Below are 27,188 nucleotides of genomic sequence, written 5' to 3' on the forward strand. Positions count from 1 at the left end.
GCTGACATACATGCAGTGTTGAGACTGTGTATACAATGACTGTTTTGTCTGTGGTGTCATGTCCACCTCATGGATGAATACAGTGTTTACATCAGCATCTTTAGGCTAATGGCCATGGAGACACATAGATTACATTTGTTTTGTTACAGTAGCGTAGGCTTCCAAAGTCAAGTCCATTCTTATATTTTCAGTTAATTTTCAGTCCTCATAATCTTAAGATACACTGTTTAGCTTAATAAAACTATTACTTTCTGTTTCATTTTTCCCTGTAGTAAGTCTGGGAAGCCTCGCTGTTCTGTTATTTGTGCATGCCTGGTTCTTGGGGAAGGGGAAAGGCATATTGTTTTCATTTTGATTTGCCTGGCTCTAAGCAATACCCTCTATGTAGTTTTGCAAGCAAAAGAACTTTAATTAGATGTTAGATTAAACTGCACTAAATTGATAACTGTGAGTTTGGTTATATCAGCAACTTAGCAACCTCATATATGGAGAGTGACATTATTTGTCAGTAATGACTGAACTGAGCTGCAAATGTTTTGAGCTGGGCAGGGGGAATGCAGAGTTTGTAACTGGTCCCAGGGCCAGGGAATACTCTGAAATGCCTATCGGACATTTCTTAAATTAGTATCTCACAAAAGCCTCTCTCTAAATTTCTGTTATAGATAAATCATATTGTGCACAATGGAGGATTATACAAAAGGCCTTTCAATGAAGCTTTTGAAGAAACACCAATGCTAGTTGCTGTGCTGACCTATGTAGGCTATGGTGTTCTCACTCTCTTTGGATACCTGCGAGATTTCATGCGGCAGTGGAAGATTGAGAAGTGTCAAAATGCAACAGAAAGAGAAGAACAAAAGGTAACCACTGGGAAATAATGTTCAGTGGGAAACGATGTGGCTGAAGCCACAGTTTGATCATTTCTTTGGCAAGCAGTAGTATTCGTTTTTTTTGCAGTTTTTCTTGTCTTCTGAATGCCCCAAATGTTATGCTAGTACTGCAACAAAATGATGTTTCTTTTAGTTGGTTTATTTTTTGGCAGAGCAGTTCCCTGATCTGGTTCACTGCAAAACTGCATCAACAATTATAGCAACGTGCTCAGAGATGCCCCTGCAGCAGAAACAAGGGTTTGGAGAGAGAGAGACTGCATATGCCAGCATCAGCAGCTGAAGAAATGCTTATCAAAGTATCTGGTTTGAGTTTGACAGCAGCGGGAGGCTGCTCTGGTGGCTGTGTTTTGTTTTGGAAGTATGCTATTTATTCTCTTTAGCTTAAGTAGTTGCAAAGAAAAGCTCATGGATGAAAACCAGAGCACAGGTTGGGTTACTTTAAATTCATACATAATCCAGAACACTAGCAAGTTAGCTGGTAAGTAATCTGAGGTACTAGCTCCTGGCTCACTGATAGAAATTAAAAATAACTAATTCATAATAAGACCTATTCATGAAAGCTTCTGTTACCAGGTGAAAAGTCTTGCCTATCCCAACAGTTAGTCTGGACTAGGTAACATTAAATTTGAGTAGTTGTTAAGGATTTTGAGGCCTTTATTCCCCACAGGAATTATTTACTCTTAAGAAAGCTACCATTTAATCTTGCAGTTCACAGCCCATTTCCTGCAAACTCTTAGTGTGAGCCATCTTGGCATACTGTGAGTACCAGTGAGTTTTGCTCCAAAAGTGGGGTGAATTGGCTTATTCTTTCTGATGGGGGTTCTGTTTTTCTCAACCACTTTGGGGCACTGATCTGGCTTATAAGACATTAAGGGAATTTGTTTTCTAGGTGCTGGTTTCTGGTTCTCTTGTCCTGCAACACGAGTAGTTGGCTGGCAGAAAATGGAGGGGTGGAAGAGAAGCATCTCACTAGTGCAAACAAATGACCCTAGGGGTGAAGCAGAGGCTTCTTTGGAGGCAGCACTGGAGTAAAGTGCATGTCATGTTACAGTACATTAGTTAAGATGCAGCAAACTAACCAGTGCCTAAAATGTCTTCGCAGTAGCTTCTTTGTGTGAGCATCATGAGGTAGAATTAAGCTGGTTCATAGTAAGGCACCTAATTCTAAAATAAAAACATTCTCATAGGAGTTTAACGAGGAATCGGTATTTCATATTGGTTAAATGTACAGGTGCTCAAATTTACATTATTTCTGAAACTCAGTTTGGGAATCCAGAAACAAAACATTGGATCCTTTTTAACAATTACAATATCTGAATAATGATTGATGGCTAAATCTCAATTTGTAACTCATTGTGTTCGTTGATGTCATTTGAGCTAATGTCACCTGAGAATATGATACTCTTGTATTTTTCTGTATGTAAACTGGAAACTGATATAGTAAAGAACAGTGAAACATTTGCAGAAATCTACCAAGACATTTGAGTAAAGGTTTAAATGTTGGTCTGTACTCATGGTACTTGGGGATTATAAAGTGGTAACTGAAGTGTTGGTGCAGTAACTCTGTCCTGTAGTTATTGTATTTCTGTGTCACAGGTCCTGTGAAATGCTTATTCTGTTACCAGTGTGTAAGGTGCAAGACTATCTCCAGTAAGTCTTCTGTGGGAGCACTCATGACTCCTGTGTGAGAGTGTACAAAAGGAAGACCGCAGGTAGTAGGTCTGACTTTGGAATACATTATTGATATTGGGCTTTCTCTAAAGACTGTCAGAGAAGACACTGAAACACAGAGTTTGTTGGCAACTGATTATCCTAGTTCTAAAAGGAATTTAGCCGTGAAGTATTTTATAAATTAATTTTAGCATTGCATCTCACCCAGAAGACATTTGCTTGACAAGTGTATCTCCTAGACAGATGAACTGAAACCCTTTGAGTTTGTGTGTTGGTCACGGCTTGCAGGGAAGAGATGCATGTATTCTGGTTTTGTTTTGTACTTAGGACCTCTGTGGATGGATGTAGTAAGAAGTCCTTTTTATCTGAACGTACTGTTTGTTCTGGCTTGTCGTGACTAAGCCAGTGAATATTGCGTAAGAATGAAAAATAGGAAATCCTGTTTAAAAAGGGTTTGGTGTTTGAAAAAATCTCAGCCTAGTGTATTTCCCGAAATCACATTTCTTTTCCTTAGATTGGAATAGCTGTTTCCAATATCAGACTGATAGTAAAGTGATCATGTGAGGTCTAGAACATACAGTACTTACTCTCACACTTTGGTGCTTAAAGCTTTGTTTGCCTGCAAATGAATTGCTGAGAACACGTTGCAGCGCATCTAGTGTGTGAGCCAGGTTTTATTTTGATGCAGGACGGGTGCTCAGTGACTTGTTTTGAAACAGTTTGTCATTATTTTCAAATATTTGAATCTCTTAAGCTGCTGGCTGACAGACCAGTCATCCTTTATTATAGTAAGGAAATACAGATACCAGGGTGCAGAAAAGGCTTGAAACTCATTTTTTTTTAAATTAATACATGCAAATCAGAGGACCCCTGCGGTTGTCATGGGTTAGTCACTGTCAGGTTTGTGACCTTTGTGTAGAAAGTAACATTTTTGTTATTTCAAAGAGCCATCTAGATGATGCTGATTTCCTTAAGTATCAAGCAAAAGAGTTAGCTTTAGTTTTTGAAATAGTTCATAAATTGCTTAAGTGAAAAGCTTAAAGCAGAGACAGTGGGAGTAGCTGTGTAGCTGAACAGTGTGTGGTGACTTGCTTCGTGAGCAAAACAAAATTACTTAGTGCGAGGAAGTATTTCATAAAGGGCTGAATGAACTTGTCCTGAAAGTCATGGAATTGAAGTACGTGGATTTTCTGGGGTGTGTTTCCTGAAGGTGATCGCCATTAAAAGCATAACATAGACTTAGGTCCAAAATGTAGTATTAAACACAAAACCCCCTCACCTTCAGTTTTTTGTGTTTTGGAGGGCATTTTATTTCAGTAGAGCAAATCCTTCCTGACATTGTCACTTTAGTGTTGTAATCTTAGTGTGTATCAGAACTAGAAACCAAAAGTAACCAAACCAATTTAAAGAGCAAACTTTCCAGCAGGTCTGTATTTGGACTCTCTCTGACAGTGGGTAAATAAATTCCTTGGAATTTGTTAGAGCCTTGAAATTAAGGATTCCAGGAAAACCTAATATTCACTCAGTATTGGAAAACAAAAGGGTGAAAAGGGACAGGCTTTGCTAGATTTCCAGGAAAGAGTCTGGTGGGTTTTGGCTTTGTTTAAAATATACCCAACTGGACTCTTCTGGAAAATGGGTGTTTTGTAGCATATCCTCTCCGAAGCATTATCAGTCTGTTTGAGGCATGGGCAAGCAGCAAGATTAACAGCTCTCAGTTACCCTGGAATTTATTTATGCATACTGAATTTAAAATAATGTCTGGTCATACAATGTAGTTAATTCTGCAAAACGCTTGTAGAATTTTGTAGGCAGGATGAAAGCTGCTTCTGCTGCTGTTCTGGTCTGATTGACCTGTTGATTGCCCTGTATGTTTTGTAAATGGGAGCAACTGTCCAAATGGAGACAGTAATTCTTAAACATACCTCCTCATGCTGAGTAGCTTGTCCAGTTAGAAGATGTTTCTAGTATCTGGGGTTTTCAAATGCTTGTTTGCAGGAATCCAGGTGTAGGAGTATCACAGGGGCAGTAAACTGGAGTATTTTGTTCAGTGTTGTTTTAACATCTGAGGCCTCCTGATGGTGTAAAGACTACCCATGGGTTTTGCTCCTCTTTTTCTTGACTCATGTAGCATTGAGATGGAACTAGTCTTTCTGCTTCCTTTTGGAAGCCTGAAATTTGTTGCAATTGTCTACTTGATTTCCCTTCAGAGTTAGTTTTGTATTATCAGCATGTTATGTGAATTGCAGATAAGCGCAGTTGGTGCTTATGGCACCATTTGTTAGCTGAGGTGCAATGCTGTGAAAACTTGGCTCTAAAAGCAGAATAATCGCTGCATTTGCGTATCACCGTGCTCCAAGCTAATGGTTACAAAGCTCTCATTATGACCTTCACTTGTCCTAGTATTAATTTACAGTATGATGAAATCTTGGATTCCCAAATCACCTGTGTTAAGGTGCGGCAGTCCAAGGGACTCTCTTTTGAAGTTGCTATGTGTTTCATGCTTCTGGGAGACCACTAGTACTTAAGTTTCTTCATCGGGAGTCATCTTACTAATAGGGGATGTGTTCTAGGCTTAAATAGACAGGAATAGAGCTGTATAGGATTTCTTAGCTCCATATTCACATAAATTCAGTTGAAAGAACATATGTTGCTTTTGCTTACTGCTTGGGAAATAGTATATTCTTTGCAGTTTTTTTGTCTGGGTGAGTACTCTGAAGATTGCTGAAAGAGTCAACTCACTCCTAGACTATTTTTTCTCCAAATGAAGCTGTTCCATCTCAGGCTGATATTCTGAGGGTCTGTGATGGCTAGAAAAGTGTTGGATCTGAAATAAGATGAGAACTTGATAGAAAAATAACAATAAGCTTCGAAGGCCATTTAAAGGTGACGGTGATTGCTTCTAGGTGCAGCAAAGCACTGAAGCTGCATGTACCAGAAATTTGAAATAGTATGGATGGGTAGATTTTGTCCCCCCTTTTTCCTCAAATGCTTTTTCTTGGTCCAAAGATTGAAAACGTTTAATTTCCGTGAGGAATTTAGGTGGTCTTTTTGGTGTACGGTCCTCTCTGCTCTCCATCTGAAATGATGCACTGTAGAAAGATAGGGGGATGGGAAAACAAATGAAATTTTAAAAAAAATAAATAAACCAAAACAAACGAAAACCATCACAAAACCAAACAACCACCCACAAACCAACCAGACACACAATCTCGTCCTGTATGCCAACTCCAAAAGAAGGCTCTCAAACTCCAGAAGTCAGTACCAGGCATGACCTCCCTACCATTTCGTTTTGTGTTCTCGGATTCATGTGTCACAAGAACGTCTTGTTGGGGTTAGTATTACTGAGGAAACAGACAATCCAGTTTTGATTTATGCCGAAATAACACTTCCTGCCTGTCCTATTTCAAGGAAGTTTCTCATAAAAGCCAACTAAGGGTAGTTTATTGGGCGTGTAGGGCGGGGGAGGCAGAGAGACAACAAAGGGACTGGCATTAAGCTGATGCCTCACTGAGAGCCCTTTGCTATAATCTTACAGCTTGGTACCCCTAAAAACTAAGGCTAGTGTCTTGTATTAGACCTTAATTCTCTTGCCCATAATTTGTTCCTTGAATTCTTGTTGACTTTTAAGACACCTTTTCCCTTGTTAAATCACTTTAAACATAGTTATGGTATTGGCTTGTAAGATCATACTTGTGTTGTATCTCTTGGTGGTGTTAATCTGTTGTGGGTGATCATCTTTATCTCACCAGTTCAACTTGTTACTCTTCTTGCTTTGTCAGCTTGGGTTTCAAAACAAAACATGCTCTATCTGAGCGGTGATCTGAGGTGAGATTGGACTGTATCAGCCCAGGCATACCTGCCTGGCATAATGACTCATTACCAGCCTCTACTTCTAGCCAGGAACCTTGGCTAAAATCTGTTGTTTCCTGGGTCGCATAGTGTGTGTGAATAACTACTGCAAAGCTGAATTTTCATGCAAAGATGGGTAAGAGGAGTTGAAAATGCTTAAAAGGATCTCAGTAGGTTATAATTAGATGTAAGAAGTACAAGTCCCTCAAGTATTCATCTTATTATGTGCCAGAGTTTCTTTTTGATCAGCTCACCTCCCCCGCCCCTCTACAAATGATGTAGCAGAGGGTTTCAGACACTTGTACATGATAATTGATTTTGTGTCATGAATCGGGGTCATTTTAATATATTACTGCAAGTACTCTCATGAGTGTCACTGCTTTGTAAAAGAGTACACTAGCTATGTAACTTTTCATATGCGAAGGAAGTTCTCAAATGCATTTATCAATACCAAGCTGTTTTTCTCCATTGTAAAAGTGGCCAGTCAGTTTGTTAGTGATTCAGCCTTGAAACCCACTGTAAGCCTGGAACAACGTGAGGTGCTGAGTCTAGAAAGGATAGAGCTTTGTAGCTACCTCAGAAAACTAGTGATTTTCTAGGGAATTACAGCTTTGAGCTAGCTGAGCTACAACCCCCGTTAACATCTCTTGATAAAGGGCCTTCAGAGAAAACCTGGCACATGTGAAATAATGCAAAGCTATACTTAAGTAGAGGAACATGGAAGAAATAACTGCCCTTCCATGCATCTTAGCTGGAGGAGTGACCACTGGCTAAATTTGGGTTGTTTCACCATAGCTGAAATAATGAAAATTAGTATCCTTCTGCCTTTTTGGCATGTCGTTATGCACAGGTGAATCAGAAGGGGGCTTTAGGTGCAACTGTGTCTGCTCAGAAGTTGTCACTTTTGGGCTCAGTTTTTTCTGCATGGCTTCTGGTAGGAGGACGCAAAGGGGTGGACCTAGATGGTTCCTTTACTCCAAACTGAAAGTACAAAGTTGAGAAATCATTAAAATAGGAAGGTAAAGAAAAAATACTCTTCCTGCAGTCAAGCATTGAAAGTAAATACTTGTCAATGCCCTTTTGTTTGAGTTGTTATGAAGAAACTGACTTAAATGCTTCCGGTCTTGCTTCGGTGATACAAATGTCAAGCACTGTAGTATCTGGTCAGACAGATACTCTGTCTTCCTGTCACCAAAAATAAAATGCCCCTCACCATGTTTACATTTCTCTTGTGAAAAACAGGAAAAAATGCTGTGCTGGCTCTTACCTTTGTCATAACTTCTACTTTTTCCTTCTGTAGATTATTAGAAAGACTTCTTTTTTTGTTCCCAAAAAGTAGCAAAATAATTATGCATTCTTATCACTACTGTATGTCAGACTTCCTTTTAATCGAATGGTAATAAGGAAATCTCATGACTTTGGAGCATTTTAAGTAGGCCAGAAAAACAATGCTCTTGAGTGCTCGAATATCCTTGCTGTCAGCGTTAGTCTGACATTCTTGTGTTATCCATTCAAGACAATCACTTTTCCTGAAAACTGTTGGAAGGGAAGCTGGTAATCAGGAAATGCTCATTCAGAGAAATCCTGTGAGACTGAAGTGCGGGTAGGCTGTGCAGAGGAGAGGTGCCATCATGCAGCTTACTATAATAGCTTGGATTCAGAACAAAAGAATTGTGGAAAGTTCTAATAGTAACCTCTAGTGCTGATTTCCATATATACAGAATAAAATACAGCAGAGTACCTCAGTTTTCAAATTCTTTTTGTATTCAGTAGAGCAATGCGTACTGTTCGGTGCCAAAAAGCAATTGCGTGTTCCTTTGCTCTGCTTACCTCTGAAGGCTGAATACAAATCTCTTGCAAAAATTGTATACCTGTGCATTTCACGAAGGGCATTATTGTATGTTTTGAGATAGATGCTCTCCTCAGCTACCCACCAAGAGCTGGAAGGAGAGCCAAGATGTTTTAAGTGCCACATGAGTTCAGAGAACAAGACCTCGTTGTGTCATTAGGAGTTCCCAATTCAGCTTCCGTGTTGTTTTCAGCGCTCCCTCTCCGATATATTAGAATTCTTGGAGGCTTTCTAACTTGAAGCATGACCTGTTGCCATGCTTGGCTTTTTTTTAAGTGGTGGTCAATAGCTTTTAGATTCTATAAGGTACTTACATTATATACAAATAAGCACCTACTGTTGAGAAAAACTTGAGGGCATGGTATACTTGCAGGTTGAAGAAGTTTGGGAATCGCATGCTGTCTCACCTTCAAATAATTTTGCACTGGCACAGATTTCCAGGATTAAAAAAACTTAAGTGGAATTGGTTTCAGGGCTTGTGATGAATAACTCAACTTAAGAAAAAGTTGTTTTGCTTTGTTTTGTTTTCCTCCATTTATAAATTACACCCAAATGACAGAAACAACTTATTCGTCTTATTCCTAGTTTGCTGTAATATATATTTTCCTTTTACTTTGAGTGCTTTTATGTGTTTCAGGACTTTGTCCCGTTGTACCAGGACTTTGAAAATTTCTACAATAGAAACCTCTACATGCGCATTCGGGACAGCTGGAACCGTCCAATCTGCAGTGTGCCGGGGGCCAAGGTGGACATGATGGAGAGAGTTTCCCATGACTATAACTGGACATTCACGTGAGTCAAAATTGAAGAAAAGGCTTCCAACAACTCTCTTTAGAGGGTCTGTAAGAGCAAGTTTCAGGCTGTGAGGTTAAAGGAGCTGTGAATCGTGTTTGTTTTGAACTTTCCAGCAGCTTGAATGGATGGATTTTGCTCTTTTGAGCAAAAATATCTCTTTTGTATGCTCTTTTGAAGCAAACATATCTGGTCACCCAGGTGATTATTTGTGTATAATCTTTCGGCTGCTTACTAAGGCTCCTGACCGTGTTAAGATTTCGTGGGCATATGCTTATAATAAAATTAATACTTTTGTGCGTGATGACCAGACCTGGAGTAGATACCTTGGATTGCCCTGCTACTTGTGACTTGGTGTTAATTTAGAATCAGTCCTGACACTTGAGGTAAACTTTGCTGCCTGAAACTGAATTTAACATGATTGTTTTGAGTCAGAACTGAAGTAGTCTGTGGAAATGAAATTAGAAATGCAAGGACAAGGATTTTTACAAATTGGAAATGACATATCCCAGCTTTGATGTGAAGAGGTTTGCAGCACAGTATTTGGTGAAACTAGTCATGTCTTTCCTTGGCTTTCAAGGGCAATATAATTAAAACTTCTTTTCTGCTAAACTTCTTCCATAATCTCCCTGTCACATATTGTTAGCATAGCAGTGCCAGATGTTTTTCCTTTCTGTGGTTAGAGGATATCCTGCTTGAGGCGCTGCCAAGTTAATTGATCTAGAGATCTTATTTTGTAATTGAAAAGAAAATTCTATGTTTCTGCGATGGAGGGGGCACATGCCAAAGAAAAAAACAAACGGTTTGAGAAGCCTCAAGTGATGATAGATGTGATAGCAGTTGTGGCTTTTAATATAAACTCTTGTGGGAACTAGTTTGAGATTGTACAGTAGGGAAACTATATTTTTCAGAGATTGTTTCAGTTTGATGATGAGGGGCAGTACTGAAATAATTTAATTGTTGGATCTATTGATTTTTAACATTTCAGTGTTCTAGGAAACTGAAATAAGGATCTTCTGGTGTAGGTAACTTTTGAAATTGTGGGTGTCCTAACTTGAGGTGTTTTTAAAACACAGGTACACAGGGAGAGTGATAAAGGACATTATTAATATGGGTTCCTACAACTACCTTGGATTTGCACAGAATGCTGGGACTTGCCAAGAAGCAGCAGCTAAAGTTCTGTCCCAGTATGGAGCTGGGGTGTGCAGCACTAGGCAGGAGATGGGTAAGTTGGAGAAAGATAGGATGTTCCCCAAATGTATGTTTCAAAGTCTGTAATTAATCAAAAGTCTTTTAAACATTACTTGTTCCAGCTTTTAAACTTTAGACTAATCAATAAAGATTACTTTAGTGAAGAAAAATTGACTGTCTACATTTAGTTTACATGGAACAGCGTTTGGCTCACTTATATTTTCATTTATATTTTTTACCGATGTTCACCTATCAGGCTTAAAATAAAGAGCAGCCTGGTTGGTAGAAATTCTTCTTGTTAAATATAGCAATAGTGAAAGATTCTTCTCACTCTGAATTTCTTGTTTGTTTCATGTACAGGAAACTTGGACAAACATGAGGAGCTGGAAAAGCTAGTTGCCAGATTCCTAGGTGTGGAATCTGCAATGGCATATGGAATGGGGTTTGCAACCAACTCTATGAACATTCCTGCATTAGTTGGCAAGGTATGGCTCAAGTCACTGGCAAAAGTTCATCTGACATTCTGCTGGCTGCGTTTTTTAAAAGCTACATGTTTGGTTTTGTTTTTCTTCAGTGACAACCCCTGCAGATATTCTCTGTGGAAACTATAGGCCACAGTATAAATCTCTAGCTGTTGCGGAAATCTTTTTGGGAAACACCATCCACAGGATCAGCAGCAGTCCAGATCTTGCCCTTTTTCTAGTAGAGTGCCTAGCATGTTAAGACTTGATTCCGCAGGCTACTCATTAGTGTATGACATGGTGGCTGATTACCAGGCTGATTGGCTGAAGGTATTTTGATGCTCTTGAGACACTAAGAAGTGACTGTGTAAGACACACAGATAAAGTGAATTGCATGTCGGTACATACAGAATTTATTTTCTTGAAGTGACAGCTGAGAAGTCCTTCTGAAGGAGCAAAATCCTTGCAGAAAAACTATTTGAGAGAAATGAGGTCAAATGTAAAGACTGATGATGTCTACTGTGTACTCCATAAAATAGTACACAGCACAGCCTGAGTATCCTGCATCTCTAACTATGATTTATTTTTTTTTTAATTATTGGAAAATTGAATGGAAGAGAGCTTTTTTTTGCATCTTCTTCTGCAAAATGCATGTTCTCTTAGCACCTACTTAGAGTAAAATACTAAAAGTACTGGAAGTGTTTCTTCTTTATTGAAAATTATTCATTGTTAGCCTAATACTAGTAGCTCATTGGAATTCTTTGTCCCTGTGTAGTAAATTATTTTTCCTTTATTCCATTCATTTTTCCACTTCCTGAGATATCGTTGTAAATTCTTTCACTTGTGATATCTGCAGATTATAAAATTGCTGCCTTGTTCTTCCCAGCAACTTTTCCTCCTGGTGAATCTCTTCTTGACTAGCTGTAGTGTCTTCCCACATGCTGTTTTCTTTGTAACAGTGGAGCACCACTGTGTACATAATGCCTCTTTTCTTTTGGTCTGTTAAGTTTTAAATACCAGGTATGTTCCATAATGAAAGATGTTTTTGAGTCTGATGCCAGAGAGATATTCAGTGCTTTCAAATTTAGTCCTTCTGGAGTCAATTACCTCCGCAGTGCTATGATTTTGAACAACATGTGTTAATGTACCTTTTACTTGCATTTTTCTGCTCTGTCTCCCACATCTCTGTTTTGTTTTTGTTTTCCTTCAACATAAAAATGAGTCATGATTTCTGTGAGACCTTTTAGGTTCAGAACACACAATCAGATACATTTAACTAGACTTCTGTTTGGTTTAAGTCAGTACACAGTGCCCATTATTGCAGAGTTACTCAATCATTTTTTCTGTGCAGATGGATCCCACAGTATACCTTTAATAGCTTATAAAAATACCCTTGAGACACATTACTCAGCTCCTTGGTTTTCACAGTTGAACTTTTTACAACCATTGAGAGAATCTGAACAGTGAATTCTAAGGCATGAAAAATACCGGTTTTCATACACATAACTTGAATATTTACTAAATCAGCTCTTTCTGTAAATGGATACAGTAGTCTTATACTGTGTTAGTAATGAGCATACTTAGTTTTTGTGCACTTTAAAGTAGTAAGAAGCTTCTGCCTCAACACTAGAAGTGCCCTTAGGTGAATACAGGAAATGCTCTCTTCTGAAGAGATCTTGTCAAATGAACCATTTCACAGTTCAGAACATTGACTAAATGCTTCTTTTTCAGATGCCTGAAGTTGCTTCTCATTGCACTTTTGATTTCTTCATTGTCTGCAAATAGCAACTCACATAAATCCTGAATTCTGTCACCACCCAGTAGACAATTGGCCGTGTGTGCACAGCCTGTTTGGCAATGCTTTGATAGAGTCCTCAGTAAAGCCCAGAGATTCTCATGCCTGATTAAAGTCTTGGGATCTCATTTTTTTTACTACTGTTTATGTCTCTCTGCGTGTCCTACATACATTTTCAGGTGCAAAGCTTCTTGCAATGTGACTTTTCGGAGGTTGGGCAAGTATAATCAGTAATGGCATCCGCATTTATCCAGAAGGATTTTCTTTGACAGTCACTGATATGATTAGAAGCTAATGGTTATTTACATCAGATCTGGGTACCTATATTGTAACTTAATTAGCTTAAAACACAAACCGCTGGTATAAAGCTACTCACATACATATTATACTGGACCACCTGTTCTGGTTTTACTTTGTGAAATCCCTAAGCACTTGATTTATGTTGCTACCGAATCCTCATTTAATAGCAACAAATATTACTTGACTATCCTATGATCCAATTCTGCCCCATAATCTGATCAGCATTGGTCAGCAAAAAGAATTCAAAAGCTTCATCAGCATTACCTAGTTGATCTTTATTCACTATGTGTTGCTAACAGCAGCTTCTACTAAGAAGATGCTGAAAAGAGGTGTGGTTGGTGTACACTGAAAGTTGTATTTCAGCACTCTTAAAGCATCACTAAAAACAGGAATTTCTGCATCTGGCAGTTTTCAGCAGGAGACCCTCTGTTGACAGCCAAGTTGTCGGCTGTCTGGTGCAGTCACTGCCAAGTATGCTGAGTCTAGACCCACAGATAATGTGAGATTTGAGGATTACACAGAGAGAAGTTGTTAGACCATTTGAGAGTAAGCTAGTTAGTCTCTGAAACTTGCCTGTTTTGGACTAAGTGTTGTTACTGTAGTTTAGCTGGCTAATAACAGCTTTCTGTACTGCCTTTAGCACAGAGCTTTTTATCATAGCTCTGAACTGACAGAGGCTAGATAATTAAGTTAGAGCAATGGTGCTTGAATGATCTCTTTTTGGTTGTAAGAAAACAAATTAATTTCCAGGTATATTTAGTTTGTAAAATTAAGGGCTCAGGGCTAAATTATGCAATTCATGTGTGCAGCACTTTGTGGAAAAATGTGGCATTCACTTCAGTTTCTATGTCTGCTGTGTGGGATGGATTGACAGGTCTGATCTTCGCTGGCCTACGTGTTTCTTTATACCAGTAGTGTGATCTTGATACCAGTAGTTAGTGTTCGTTTTCTGGATACTCTCTCAAATGTAAGTTTGCTGATAAATGCAACTGAAGTCTTATCATTGTAGTAGCAGCCCTCAGTTTTAGATGTGATCATCCGTGATTGCGGCTTTGATTCTTTGCGCTCTCTCTAGTGACAGACTATACTATAGTCTTTACTTCCTCTTCAGTTTTAAATTAGTTGATTTTGTCTAATTGAATGTCCTCTTCTGTTACAGGAAGAAAAAGAGGCTACTCATTGATCTGTTAAATCTTTTCTCTACCAAAAGCTCATACTTGTTTTTATGGAAAAGCTCCTTCTAGACTGTTAATCTCTTTTTCCTCTTTTTATAATGTGACACTTTTCCTGCCTTCTACCATTTAAGAAGTATACTAGTACTAGATTATTCAGGTTTTGATACAGTAGTGTTTAACAACAATGCCCTCTTGGAGATTTCCATGTTTCTTATGCCAAAGTCTCTGGAATATGCACTGTGAATCCCTATAACAGCAGTTTGAACACATGAGATTTAGTGCAGTTTCTGGGGAAAACCAGTCTTGAGCTTTCCCAAGATGTAGGATATTTCTAGATACATTGCAATTCTAGTGCAAATTTTCCTTTATTGTGGAGAAAATACTCCTCTTGCCTGTGACACCTCCTTGTATACTGGTAGGCAATGCTTTTCACAGTCCCTTCTAGCAACTCTCATTGCAGAGAGTGAATGTTCTCTACTCTTCCCTCGACCAATTCTTAATAGAAAAATATAGAATGAGCATGTATATCTTTGTATATCATGTCAAATCTTCAGCATCTTGAAATACTTTCTGGATTTTTAACTTTACTGAATCCCTTCTAGAGTTGCAGCAGATTCACACAGTAATTGGAGAGGGCCCAGGTTATTTATAAATACTATTGCTCTCTTACGAATTGATCCTAATATGTATTCCTGTAGTCCACAGTGATAACACTGTGACTGAATATTTAGCATATCAGCTATTGACCTGTAATCATTGCTGCTCTCAAAACAGATGTTATCCTGTTTTGATGTTTGTCCAAGGATAATATTTTCCCTTTTGGAAAAGCAAACGAATGCAATGCAATGTTCAATGGCTTCAGAAAGCTTCTCAATTTCACTCTGCAATTTTGTTTTCCACTTCCTGTCTCTTGTATGTTACCTCCATCTACAAATTACTTAATAGTGTTATTCTTTAAAAAAAATTAGTCCCTCTGTTACCACTGAGCACACATGGGTTTAATCAGTGGTTACCTCCTAATGTAAGAAATAGTGCAACTTCAGTGACCTGTTTCCTGGCACCACTGTGGACTTGCTGAGTAACCTGTTCTGCTGTCAGTTTTACCTGGCTGCATAGGAGGATGATAATCATCGACATAATCATCAACATGAGATATTCAGGCAGTTTTAGCTGCAGAACTTTTGGGGAAAGTGAAACTTAAGTGGTTCTTTCAGTTATTATCAGTCGTGTATTTTTATTTGCTATACTAAGGCTGCAAGGTGTTTCTTAGCAAATCTTACCTACCTGCATTTATGTCAGACATATATGTGTGTTTGTTTTCTTAAATGATGTCTAAGAAGTTCAGAGCTCAAAGGTATTACATGCTTGGCTGTGAAAACATAACCTTTTCAATATCTTCCTCTTTCCCCTTATAATTCAGGGCTGTCTGATTTTGAGTGATGAACTGAATCATGCATCACTAGTGCTCGGAGCAAGATTGTCGGGAGCAACTATTCGAATCTTTAAGCACAACAGTAAGTATCGGATGGTGGACTCTGCCTTTCCGCAGATGCTATAGATCAGATGCAATCTCTTCTGTCTTCTAGTAGTTGGAAATCAAACTTCTTGCAGGGAAATCAATTGTTGGTTAACTGAAAGTTCAGAAGACTTCTGCTACCGAGAATGTAATCATCCTGAATTAGATCTGTTTTGATCAATCCCAACTAATCATATTTTTAGCCTGAAGCTGTCTGGCTTACATCTTCTGCATATGAAGAGGCACATGCTGCCCTTTGGCAAGTCTAGGGGTGTTAGTGTTTTTAACATGGCTTCTTGTTACTTGGATAGCTCAGCTGTTCTAACAGTCCTTGTCACACAGTAATGCAGTCTTGAAGTGGTCTAAGTTACAATATGGAGGATAAGAAATTTTAATTTTAGGACCAGGTGCTGACATGATTCTACAGTAGCAAAAGTTTATGAATTCAGATGCCTGAGCCAAACGAGACAACCATGCATTGGTACAATGTAGTACAAAAGGAATTTTTGGGGTCTGAAGCATGGATTAATTTCACTGAGTTACTTGCTTTCAGTGTTTGTTTTGAGAATACCGAGAATTTTCACTTTGCTAGTTTCAGCTTCTTCCAGAGGAAGTATTTAGAATAACTCTCAGATTAAAATACTTAGGGTTTTCTTCTCCTATTCTCAGTGAAAGAAGTACCTGGTTGTCCTTGTTTAGTAAAGCCACTACCTTCATTCTTCATCTGCTTCTAATACTCTCTATAGTATCAGTCTCTGAGATCATTACTCTTTTGCTCTTATTGAAGTATGTGATGGTGACAGCAAAGCTTGGGTGGCTGCAATTATTTTCCTTTCTTCATCCTACTTGACAGCGGATCCTCTGCTGTGCTTATTGTTTCTTTTGTTTTCTCACTTTCTTATTCTCTATTGGTGTAATAATTTTCTTTACAGACGTGTAACATTCACTGATTATTTTAAACTGTTTCTCTTTATTCTTCATAATTATTGACTGCTGCGCAAGATCACAAAAGCTTTGCATTCAATTTCTGTGTTTGTATAGACATACTTCTGAACGTTGCATCCAGTTCCAGAATTTCAGAGAACAATGGTGACACAGTTCTGGGTATGAGGAAGAGGACTTAGAAGCTCTGGTGTGATGAGGAAGAATAGATGATCTGTGGGAAAGGGGTACAAATAGTGGTGGTGAGATTGGGGGATAGATGGTGGGGAGGAAAAATGCAAAGCAGTGCAAGCAATGATCTTGACCTGTCAGGAGGATGTTCAATTCATAGTTATGTGTGTGTTCTCAGTCCTACGCTTGTTATACTCTATACTGCCTTAGTTAACTTCATTTTCCTGAGATGTGAATGGCTTCATATTCTGCTCTTTAGAAATTATGGGGGAAAAAAAATTCCCTTTCAAATATTTTTTCATTTTTTTTTGTTCTACCTCATTTTGCACTTTGTATTAAGGTGAGTTCCCAGTCTTTCCCTCTTGAGAGATCAGAGCAGAAGTTTATATTCCATTGTTCACCCTAACTGCACTAAACTTGCCTTTCTTCCTTGAGAGACTGTTGGAGGCAGGGACTCCATTACTGACTTCTTCATCTTTGTCTTTTTCTGATCATTACCTGTCTTCCAACAGTCTATTAAATGACCTATTTTGCTGTATAATTTCTAGTCCTAGTTCACAAGTTCTTCTCACATTTACAATTGCCCTCATCTACCAGTCCTCTTTTCATGATGGTTTGTGCTCCTTTTCATGCCCTAGTGTTTATACATGTCTCTTGTGCAGCACTGTAGCTTTTATGGTTTGATTACTGCCATCTCCACTCCTTCCCTCAGCTGATTTTGCAGGACTGATGTAATGTGTATTTATTTGCTCTCATTAGTCAGGTTTCCTAGGATCACATCAAGTGTCCATAGCCAAAGCTAGTGAGGTTTTGGAATACATTGCTACTAAAAACTGTATGCTTCCTGATATGCTGAGCACTGTCCTCCTTCCCTATGCTGTTGGTCCTTTTTTTTTTTTTAATCCCCTTTTCTGTTTTTTGTTTAGTAGCTTAGTGGCTTTAGTAGCTTAGTTCACATCTCCAGTCCCTTCAATTTGAAGCAAAGTAATAAAAAAGTACACTTGCTTCTGTTCTTATCTTGCACACTGGTCTATCTTCTACGTATCTTTAGTGGCTGGTCCTTGAGCTTGCTTGTTCTTTTCATCCACAAGGACTTGCTTACTACCTAAATTGCTTTCTCTTTTCCTCACAATGAGATACTTTCCTTCCCCTGCCCTTTCCTTCCTTGTTTGCTGTTTCTGCCTAATGCTCTAACTTGTGCTTTTAGCTTAGGATGATGAAATTCTTTCTTGGAGTTCATACAGTCATCCATTCCTTTTAATCTCATCTGTGGGCCTGCAGCTAGGTGAAGCTCATGCTTATTGACTTGTGTATGGTCTGTCGTCCATGCTGGAGCAATTTATGAGTTTCTGGAGTATTGCTGTCTTTAGTCATATCAAAGCTCAAGCTAGTAGCTGTTTTGGTACCATTTAACAGTAATTTCTGGTGCAGATATGCAAAGCCTGGAGAAGCTGCTCAAAGATGCTATTGTGCATGGGCAACCTCGTACACGGAGGCCCTGGAAAAAAATTCTTATCTTGGTGGAAGGAATATACAGGTACAAACTATTCTTTGTATTCTTAAGACCCTCCACATAAGATCTAGCTGCTTAGTATTTGTGTTCCATTGCCAAATCAAGCTATGAATACTGTCACTTCATAGTTATTTCATTAATCTCATCTGTGAACTAAATTGAGCTATGAATGTCTCACTTCCTGGACTTTCTGTTACTAGTACTGTAGCTGCACCTGGTGTTATCACAGTGCTTCCCACATCCTGATTAGATTGTAGAAATTAGTTAATCTAAACAGATTATTTACATCAGAGCTGAGGTCTTAAGTTGCTTGTCCATTCCATTGTTTCTGTGCTCACTAGATGATACTAGTGTGAATGGAATTGCACAAACTGAATATTTTTGCTGAGAGTGAGTAGGAATATGTAGTGGGCTTAACTGTGTTAGGCATTTAAATCACTGTGACTTTCAGCACAAAATGGGACATTTTAGAGTGCTGCTACTGAGAACCTAGTCAGTTCTTAAAAAAACAACAGGTAGGTAGATGTCAGATCAAAATACTGACATTAAGGTAGAAGTAAAAACAACAAAATCACTGAACACATTCCTTTGCTTTAACTTACTGTTGCAGCTACTATTTAGTCCATATGTCAGCATCCCAGGGATGTTAAACAGGTAAAAAGTAGAGATCTGGGACCCAGATGCAAGGAGGATTTATCTTTCATCCCTCTGCAGAACACGATGTATCTAGCAATTTTTATATCTTCATAATTACTGAAAGGGTGAAGAAAAGAAAGCTTAGTCACTTTAGGCTCTATAAGGAGGCCCCAACCATTACACAACTTAAACTGAATTTCTGTTTCTCAACAGTATGGAGGGATCCATAGTCCGTTTGCCTGAAGTGATTGCCCTTAAGAAGAAGTACAAATCCTATCTGTACCTTGATGAGGCTCATAGTATAGGTGCCCTGGGGCCCAATGGCCGGGGTGTAGTGGACTATTTTGGACTCAGTCCTGAAGACGTGGATGTTATGATGGGAACATTCACCAAAAGCTTTGGAGCTGCTGGAGGATACATTGGAGGCAAGAAGGTAAAAAGCTGGGAACCTCATGGCTGTGATGGAGTCCTTCACTAAGCATTTCAAAGTTGATCTGTTTCTCAAGTACCCTGATTGTCCATTTGTTTTATATACTGTCTAGTACAGTGGAAGTATGTGCAATGCAGAAGAATATAAGGCTGTTGTCAGAGGATGTAGGGAAGCAACTAGAAAAGCTAAGGCCTCCTTAAATGTTAAATGTTGCAAGACAGGTCAAGGACAACAGAGTTTCTTCAAATACATGGCAGATAAAACTAACACTAGAGGCAATGTAGGCCTACTGATGAATGAGGTGGGTGTCCTGGTGACAGAAGATACAGAGAAGACAGAGTTACTAAATGCTTTCCTTGTCTGTGTCTACTCTGCCAGAGGCTGTCTTGAGGAGCCCTGTACTCCTGAGGCCGCAGAGGAGGGCAGGACAATGGAGAAATTTGCCTTGGTTGATGAGGACTGGGTGAGGGAGCAGTTAAGCAATCTGGACATCCATAAATCCATGGGTCCAGATGGGATGCACCTGCAGGTGCTGAGGGAGCTGGCCAAGGTCATTGCTGGACCACTCTCCATTATCTTTGCCAAGTCTTGGGAAACGGGAGAGGTGCCTGAGGACTGGAAGAAAGCAGATATTACTCCAGTCTTCAAAAAGGGCAAGAAAGAGGACCTGGGTAACTATAGACCAGTCAGCCTCACCTCCATCCCTGGAAAGGTGATGGAACAACTTATCCTTGTGCCATCTCAAAGCATATCGAGGATAAGAGGGTCATTAAGGGCAGTCAACATGGCTTCACCAAGGGGAGGTCATGTTTGACCAAACTCATAGGCTTTTATGAGAGCATAACCAGGTAGACAGATGATGGCAAAGCAGTGGATGTGGTCTGTCTTGATTTCAGTAAAGCATTTGACACAGTCTCCCACAGCATCCTCACAGCTAAACTGAGGAAGTGTGGACTGGAGGATTGGGTAGTGAGGTGGACTGGGAACTGGCTGAAGGAAAGAAGCCAGAGAGTTGTGGTCAATGGGACAGAATCTCACTGGAGGCCTGTATCTAGTGGAGTGCCTCAAGGGTCAGGACTGGGACCAGTACTATTCAATATATTAATCAATGACTTGGATGAGGGAATAGAGTGCACTGTCAGCAAGTTTGCTGATGACACCAAGCTGGGAGGAGTGGCTGACACGCCAGAAGGCTGTGCTGCCATCCAGAGAGACCTGGACAGGCTGGAGAGTTGGCCGGGGAAAAAATTTGATGAAATACAACAAGGGCAAGTGTAGAGTCTTGCATCTGGGCAGGAAGAACCCCAGGTTCCAGTGTAAGTTGGGGAATAACCTGTTAGTGAGCAGTGTAGGGGAAAGGACCCTGGGGGTCCTGGTGGACAGCAGGATGAACATGAGCCAGCACTGTGCCCTTGTGGCCAGGAAGGGCAATGGCATCCTGGGGTGTATTAGAAGGGGAGTGGCTAGTAGGCCGAGAGAGGTCCTCCTTCCCCTCTACTCTGCCCTGGTGAGACGACACTTGGAATATTGTGTCCAGTTCTGGGCCCCTCAGTTCAAGAAGGACAGCAAACTGCTGGAAAGAGTCCAGCGTAGGGCAACAAAGATGATGGAGTGGAGCATCTCCCTTATGAGGAAAGGGTGAGGGAGCTGGGTCTCTTTAATTTGGAGAAGAGCAGACTGAGGGGTGACCTCATTAATGTTTAGAAATATGCCAGGCTCTTCTTGGTGACAACTAATGATAGGACAAGGGGCAATGGGTATAAACTGAAACACAGGAGGTTCCATTTAAATTTGAGAAAAAACTTCTTCTCAGTAAGGGTGACAGAGCACTGGAACAGGCTGCCCAGGGGGGTTGTGAAATCTCCTACTCTGGAGACATTCAAAACCCGCCTGGACACGTTCCTGCGTAGCCTCATCTAGGTGTTCCTGCTCTGGCAGGGGGATTGGACTAGATGACCTTTTGAGGTCCTTTCCAATCACTAACGTTCTGCGATTCTGTGAATGCAGAAGAGTGTAGTCTAGTAAAAAACCTCGTAATTGTATAGTTCTCACATGGTCAGTGATGACCTCAGTTTGCAGATGGTACGGTGGTGGTGTAATATCTTTTTAGGAACTGCTAGGAGCCAGGAAGCAGGGATTTCTTAGTGTTACTTTTAGTGAGAATTAAAGGAAAAAACAAAAAGCTGAAGTTTTTCAGCCTGTTTGGAGGAAAATCCCCTTCTTAGATTAGTCTGGTGGAACTGATGCTCTTTGGACTGAAACAGTTTGCTTTCTAAAAAGACCATTCTTCCCGTTTTTGTTTTTTGTTGGTTTTTTTTTGCTACTGACTCTCTTTCATTGGAAAGTACTGCTAGAAAGTGCTGCCCTTGCCAGTCTCCTCTTTTTGGGAGGGATGGTGTAGACAACCACATGTGTCTCCTTTCTCATATCCTCAAATGTACAGGCTTCTAAGCTTTATTTGAGAGTAAAAATCTACCATTTTCCTACCAGGACAATATTTTTTTTGGATACTAGTAGTGACAATTACTTCAGCCCATCCAAATGGAGATGAGGCTTGCTGATGTTCCTCTTTAGTTTACTGTAGTTGGGTTGAAATTACTCGATATCTTCTGGACAAAAAAAGCACCATATTAATCTTTTTCCAAAGATAACGAGCTAATGAGATTAACTCCCTTGGCGTAAGGTGAGGCAGCTGAGTGTCCTCTGCAACTGTGTTTTAGCTGCTGTTTGAGGGATTGCTTCAGAGGTAAGAGGCCTTAAATCTTTTTACCTAATTTATTTCAGAGTCCCTTTACAACTTCCTCTCATTCAACTCAGACTCCAGGCAGACAGCAACAATATGTTTCCAGCTTGTGCTGTCTACAGGGCCATCATTATTAATCATAGAATTGTTTAGGTTGGAAAAGACCGTTAAGATCATCAAGTCCAACCATTAACCTAACACTGCCAAGTCCACTTCTCAACTATGTTCCTGAATGCCACATCTACACATCTTTTAAATACCACCCCGATAAGGCCTCCCCTCAGCCTTCTCTTCTCTAGGCTGAAAAATCCCAGTTCCCTCAGCTGCTTCTCACCAGACTGGTGTTCCAGACATTTCAGCAGCCTCATTACCCTTCTCTGAACTCCCTCCAGCACCTCAGTGTCTTTCCTGTAGTGAGGGGCCCAAAACTACACAGAGTATTTGAAATGTGGTTTCACCAGCACAGAGTACAGGGGGACGATCATTTCCCTAGTCCTGCTGGCCCCACTATTTCTGATACAAGCCAGGGTGCTGTTGGCCTTTCTGGCCACATGGACACCCCGATGTGGTAGCAGAAGACAGAATCTGTCCTTGTGTTCACATTGCTCTTTATAATATTTTGCTGGAGTGGTCTGGGTATTTTAAAGTAGTTTTATTACAGTTAACAATAAGCAGCCTACATCTATGGTGTGTTGGTCCGTTGTTCCTATATGACCTGCTTTTGCTTTCTAACAAGTGTAACAGGTGCGTTTAACTGGGAAATGCAGGAGGGGTAAGCTGAGGTTCTTCCTCTATTAAATTACACCTGTTGCTTTACATATATTGTGCTGATAAATGGGAGAAAATATTTTGTGGTCTATTCCCCTGTTTGGTGGCTTTTGTGGAGAAACAATTATATTGAGCATGCTACGTAAGCACCTATGGATTCTGGTCCCCACTATTTCTTTCTTTTTTTTTTTACTCCCACTGTTAAACACTCTTGAAACACAGCCTGTGCAGGGCTCTAGTAATGCAAATACCTTGTTGCAATCCAGTGCTGGTGGTGTTAGCTAAACAAATTTGTCACAGATATTTGTCTTTGTTAAACACACGTTCTTGCCCTGTGGCATAATTATGGGTTGTTGTGCCCCTGCTGTTCACTCTTCAAGTACTTATTACTTGTACTGTAAAATCAATCCTTGAGCTACCTGTTCTCTTCCAGGATATTAGAGGTTTCTTTTGGTGGCCTGTTTTATTGTGTGATTAAGACATGACAATAAAGCATTGCTCTGAGTGCTGGGAAGGCGATGTCTGATGCCTCCTGTGTTTTGCTAGGAACTGATTGATTACCTGAGGACACACTCCCACAGCGCTGTGTATGCAACATCAATGTCACCTCCTGTTGTGGAGCAAATCATCACCTCCATGAAGTGCATTATGGGTGAAGATGGTACATCTGTTGGTGAGTCTTTTTAACAGTAAACGTGTGGAAGTGGGAAGCCAAAGAGAGCCTCTTTATCACTTTTACAGATAACTCATTCAGTGAAATCATTCATAATTATCTGTTAGGACATACAAACTTGTAATACTGGAGCAATAAACCAATTTTCCATCCTGCTTGGCAGATAAGGTTAATAACAGCATAAGGAATTTCCAGCTAAAGGTAAGTCTTCTTAGTCTTATCGAAGACACAATATTGTCTTGTATTGGTTTTTGTTCTGTGTCCAGCTTTTATAGCTGCCTTCTCTCTCTTCCCCATGGTCTGTCCTTTTTTATTTGCCCCACTTCTTAGATTGTTTTCAGAATATTTTGCTGTATCTCTTATAGTTTTGTGTGCTGCTTACTGCAGCGGCAAAGTTTTTGATTTTCATCTCTAGTGTAATTCAATTTGCACCTCAGTTAAAGTAAATACAGGAATGTTTCTGAAATCCCTTTTTACTTGGGAAGCTAGAGGCAGTTTTCAAGATCAGCCTTAATGCCCTTGGAGAAGAAATTCAGCATATTTGTCTTTATTGTCTTAGTTTTCCTTTTTCATTATGAAAGTAAGAAAGGGGAAATCTGTAATAGCCTTGATGCATTCAAACTCAACAAATACTTATTCTTGTGTCTCCTTTGCCTAGTGGGTAACAGCTTCCTTCAGTTAGCACATGAAGGTAGATAACTTGTACTTGTGATGTGTGAGCTGCTGCAAAACCAAAATGGTCCAGCACTTCGCACGTAGGATACTTTTCCGTCTTCACAGGTATTAAAAGTTGTGAGCAGCTCTTACAGGATGGCGATGCATTTGAGGATCTGTCAGTGGCAGTCTGTTCAGAGGCTCTTAGAATTCAAACTGCGGAATATATTCAGTTATGGGAGTTTCGGGCATCTGGCCACGAGGTGGTGGTGTGTACTGAAGAACTGTATTTGCTTTTGAACATGGGTCATTTGACCACCTAACCTGACAGATAAATCCTATGGTGAAGAAGCTCGCTGGAGAAATTACTTTAACCTATTACCAGTGAAAAATTTTTCATTCAGCTTGCTAACATTATCTGAGAACAGAGTGCCAGCAATAGGTGTTGGTTGCTCAACAGAGAAGTTGTCACTGAGGCACATACAGTAGGCAGTAGCCTGTGTCTGTGCTGGCTCAGAGCGCTTCCCAGTCGTCCACAGGAGATACCCGAACCAGTCAAGAGCTGCACACAGTGTTGTTCTCAAGAATAGATACTAGCCAAGCTTCAAACTACAAAAACAGTTGTGCAAAAAGGCTGGGTCTTGTCACCATCTTAAAAGTGACTGTTAGAGCGCTTTCTAGCTCATGATTTGCCAACAGTCTGTGGTCTGCTCAGGTGTTGCTTGTTTTGGGTTTCTTCCAGTATCTGTTTTGCTTAATAAAGTGGGAAGCAGGAAATGTGTTTGCAGTATTCAAATTAAGGCATTTTTGCCCCTTCTGAGGCTACGGTGTACTATTTGTTCAAGCCAGAAGAATGGAAGCAACTTCTACTCCAGAGTGTTCTTGTGCCATTATGCCAGCAAGATCCATCAAAGCTGAAAAGTGAACCAGATCAGGAACTAATTGGGGGGAAAATCTTAAATTCAAAGGGCCTTTATTTTGTCATGTTGCTTAAAACGTATGTGAGGCTACATCTTGCTAATTTGGTGCTGTGGAGTAACAGGATTCCTAGGCACTCTTTCTGTTGAGAAAATAAGTGGTTTTGGTGTTTGAAAGCTGTGTCATTTCAAAGAAACCCTGTGCACTTTTTAGAAGTGCTGGATATAACAGTTGGAAAACCAGAGTCCTGTCTGCTCACACTGAGAAAGGATTTCTCAGTTACAAGTCTCGCAGAATTGTTCCTGGTCTTCTAAGCATCTAAGTCAGCCTTCAGCTAGTATAAGCACCTCATAGGATGATCCCTGCATGGAAGTGCTTCTCTGTTGCTTTTCTGCACAGTGCTGTTTCCTAGTCAGGCATTTTTTTAATTGTCTTAAGGTTTTAGAGATAACATTACTTTGTAGACATTTCTGTGGATGAAGTTGGTAGAAGTTCATTTGGGTGAATTGAGCAGCTGCTTAGTGATAGCATGACAAAGTTTTTTTCCTTGTTTAAGGGATTTAGCTGAAAAACTTCTCTCTGGATTCTGTGGAGTTATGGGCGGGTCTCTGGAAGACCACTGCCTGCCATTGGTTTGACTACAAGTAAATGTAGAGTAGAGTAGTGCTGGTAAGTGTTGTTAACTGTGGAAGACAAGTAGAGAAATAGTGTTAAACTGGGTCACTTGTTAAGCACCTCTGAGTCAACTGTATATTACAAAAATTCACTGCTTTTAAATTAGTCAAACTGAACTAATGGATGAAGGAAAACTGAGATAGGGCAATGGTTTTACAATGGGACAGGAGTTGGAGCTGGAATCAGAACAGTAGACAGCTAGATCCCAACCCTGGTTTTTGGGCCACGGCTAAATCTTTTAATGGCTTCAAGAATTCTTTCTTGAAAAGAGCCTTTGCGGTTTCTTTGTCTGCCTGCTTCTGTTCACCACACACTATTTGTAAAAGCTGCTGTCTACCATGGCATCAAACCTTTGTGGAAATTGTGATGTCAGATTGAAATGGTCTGTAACTGGGGAATAAGTAGTAGGAAGCAATTAGTTTTGAGGATGAAAGCTTTGTTTGTGTATTATTTTGCAATAATGAGTTAATTCTATCCTCTTATACTTCAGGCTATTTCTAAATCTAATGAAACTTCTGGAGGCTCTGAACTTACAATATAAGGCATTGCAGTTACTAAAATTTTAAATAACTAAAAAAAGTAAATATCTCCTTTCAAGTCTTTCCAGCAGCTGACAGTGACTAAATAGGATATTAGTAGGAGGCAGCACAGACAAAGTACAGATGCTGTGAAAAGCTGAATGTCTCCTTATAGAGAACGTAAGATGGATGGCATGCAAATGTGCTGCCTGAATTGAGACAGTAGTTTCTTGTGTCTTGATTTCTTTTCAAACTAATCTGTTAATTCTCTATACTGTTTATGCATGTCAGTGACTAGCAAGCCTCAATCTCTCTGACGACAGTTATGGGAACATAATTGTATATAAATACAAGTATATTACTTACTCCTTCATCTGGACTGCAAGAAAACCACTCCAACAGTGATGGCAATGGCAGAGCCATGTTTATGGGTTCTTGGTAGTGGTGCTTCCAGTACTGCTTCTGAAACTCCTCTACATTATTAGCTCAGTGCTGTGTGTGTGTCCTATTTTACTTTGCATTACTTGTCTTGCACGTAATTGGCTAGAAGACCATGATATGGTCTTAAACAAAGCATACCTGATTTGTGATTACTTTGAGAATTTCTTCAAAGGAACAGTCGTCCTCAAGAGTGGTGAACATCCTGAGCACATAGAATGTCTTCAGAAAGCTCCAATGACAATGTACATCTTGCATATCATCATATTTGGCTTTGACATATAGTAGAGCAAGGTGAATAGGAGAGATGGAGAAGGCTTCCTTCTGCAAAAGCAAATTTTTTGAAGCTGGTTTTCCAATTCAGAGTCCATATGGTTGAAATCGTTAATGAGCAAGCATTGCAACTTCTTGTCAGCGTATCAGTGGATGCTGCTCTTTCTCTCTGTTCAGCCACAAAGATGGATGAACTTCAGATAGTTTTCTAGATAAAGTTGATTTTTAAAACAGCAATACTAAAAAGATGCAATAAGTGTCATAGTGTACACAAAGGTGACAAACTGATTCCTGGAATGGAGTTCTGGAAACTTGTGCTGTACAGCCACTTGATTCTTGCTGTTCAT

General features: G+C 39.8%; 1 protein-coding gene across 1 annotated transcript in view; it reads left to right on the forward strand.

The window, feature by feature from the left end:
• The window catches only part of SPTLC2 (serine palmitoyltransferase long chain base subunit 2), a 76,962-nt gene that overhangs the window by 12,700 nt on the left and 37,074 nt on the right, over nt 1-27,188 (forward strand). Inside the window, exons 2-9 of the mRNA XM_065063804.1 lie at nt 663-857; nt 8,897-9,051; nt 10,128-10,276; nt 10,603-10,727; nt 15,394-15,487; nt 18,034-18,139; nt 18,965-19,184; nt 23,239-23,365. Of these exons, the coding sequence (XP_064919876.1) occupies nt 663-857; nt 8,897-9,051; nt 10,128-10,276; nt 10,603-10,727; nt 15,394-15,487; nt 18,034-18,139; nt 18,965-19,184; nt 23,239-23,365 (1,171 nt within the window). The remainder of the gene's footprint in view (nt 1-662; nt 858-8,896; nt 9,052-10,127; nt 10,277-10,602; nt 10,728-15,393; nt 15,488-18,033; nt 18,140-18,964; nt 19,185-23,238; nt 23,366-27,188) is intronic.

The sequence above is a fragment of the Columba livia genome, chromosome 5 (assembly GCF_036013475.1).
Source record: "Columba livia isolate bColLiv1 breed racing homer chromosome 5, bColLiv1.pat.W.v2, whole genome shotgun sequence".
Classification (NCBI taxonomy): Eukaryota; Metazoa; Chordata; class Aves; order Columbiformes; family Columbidae; genus Columba; species Columba livia.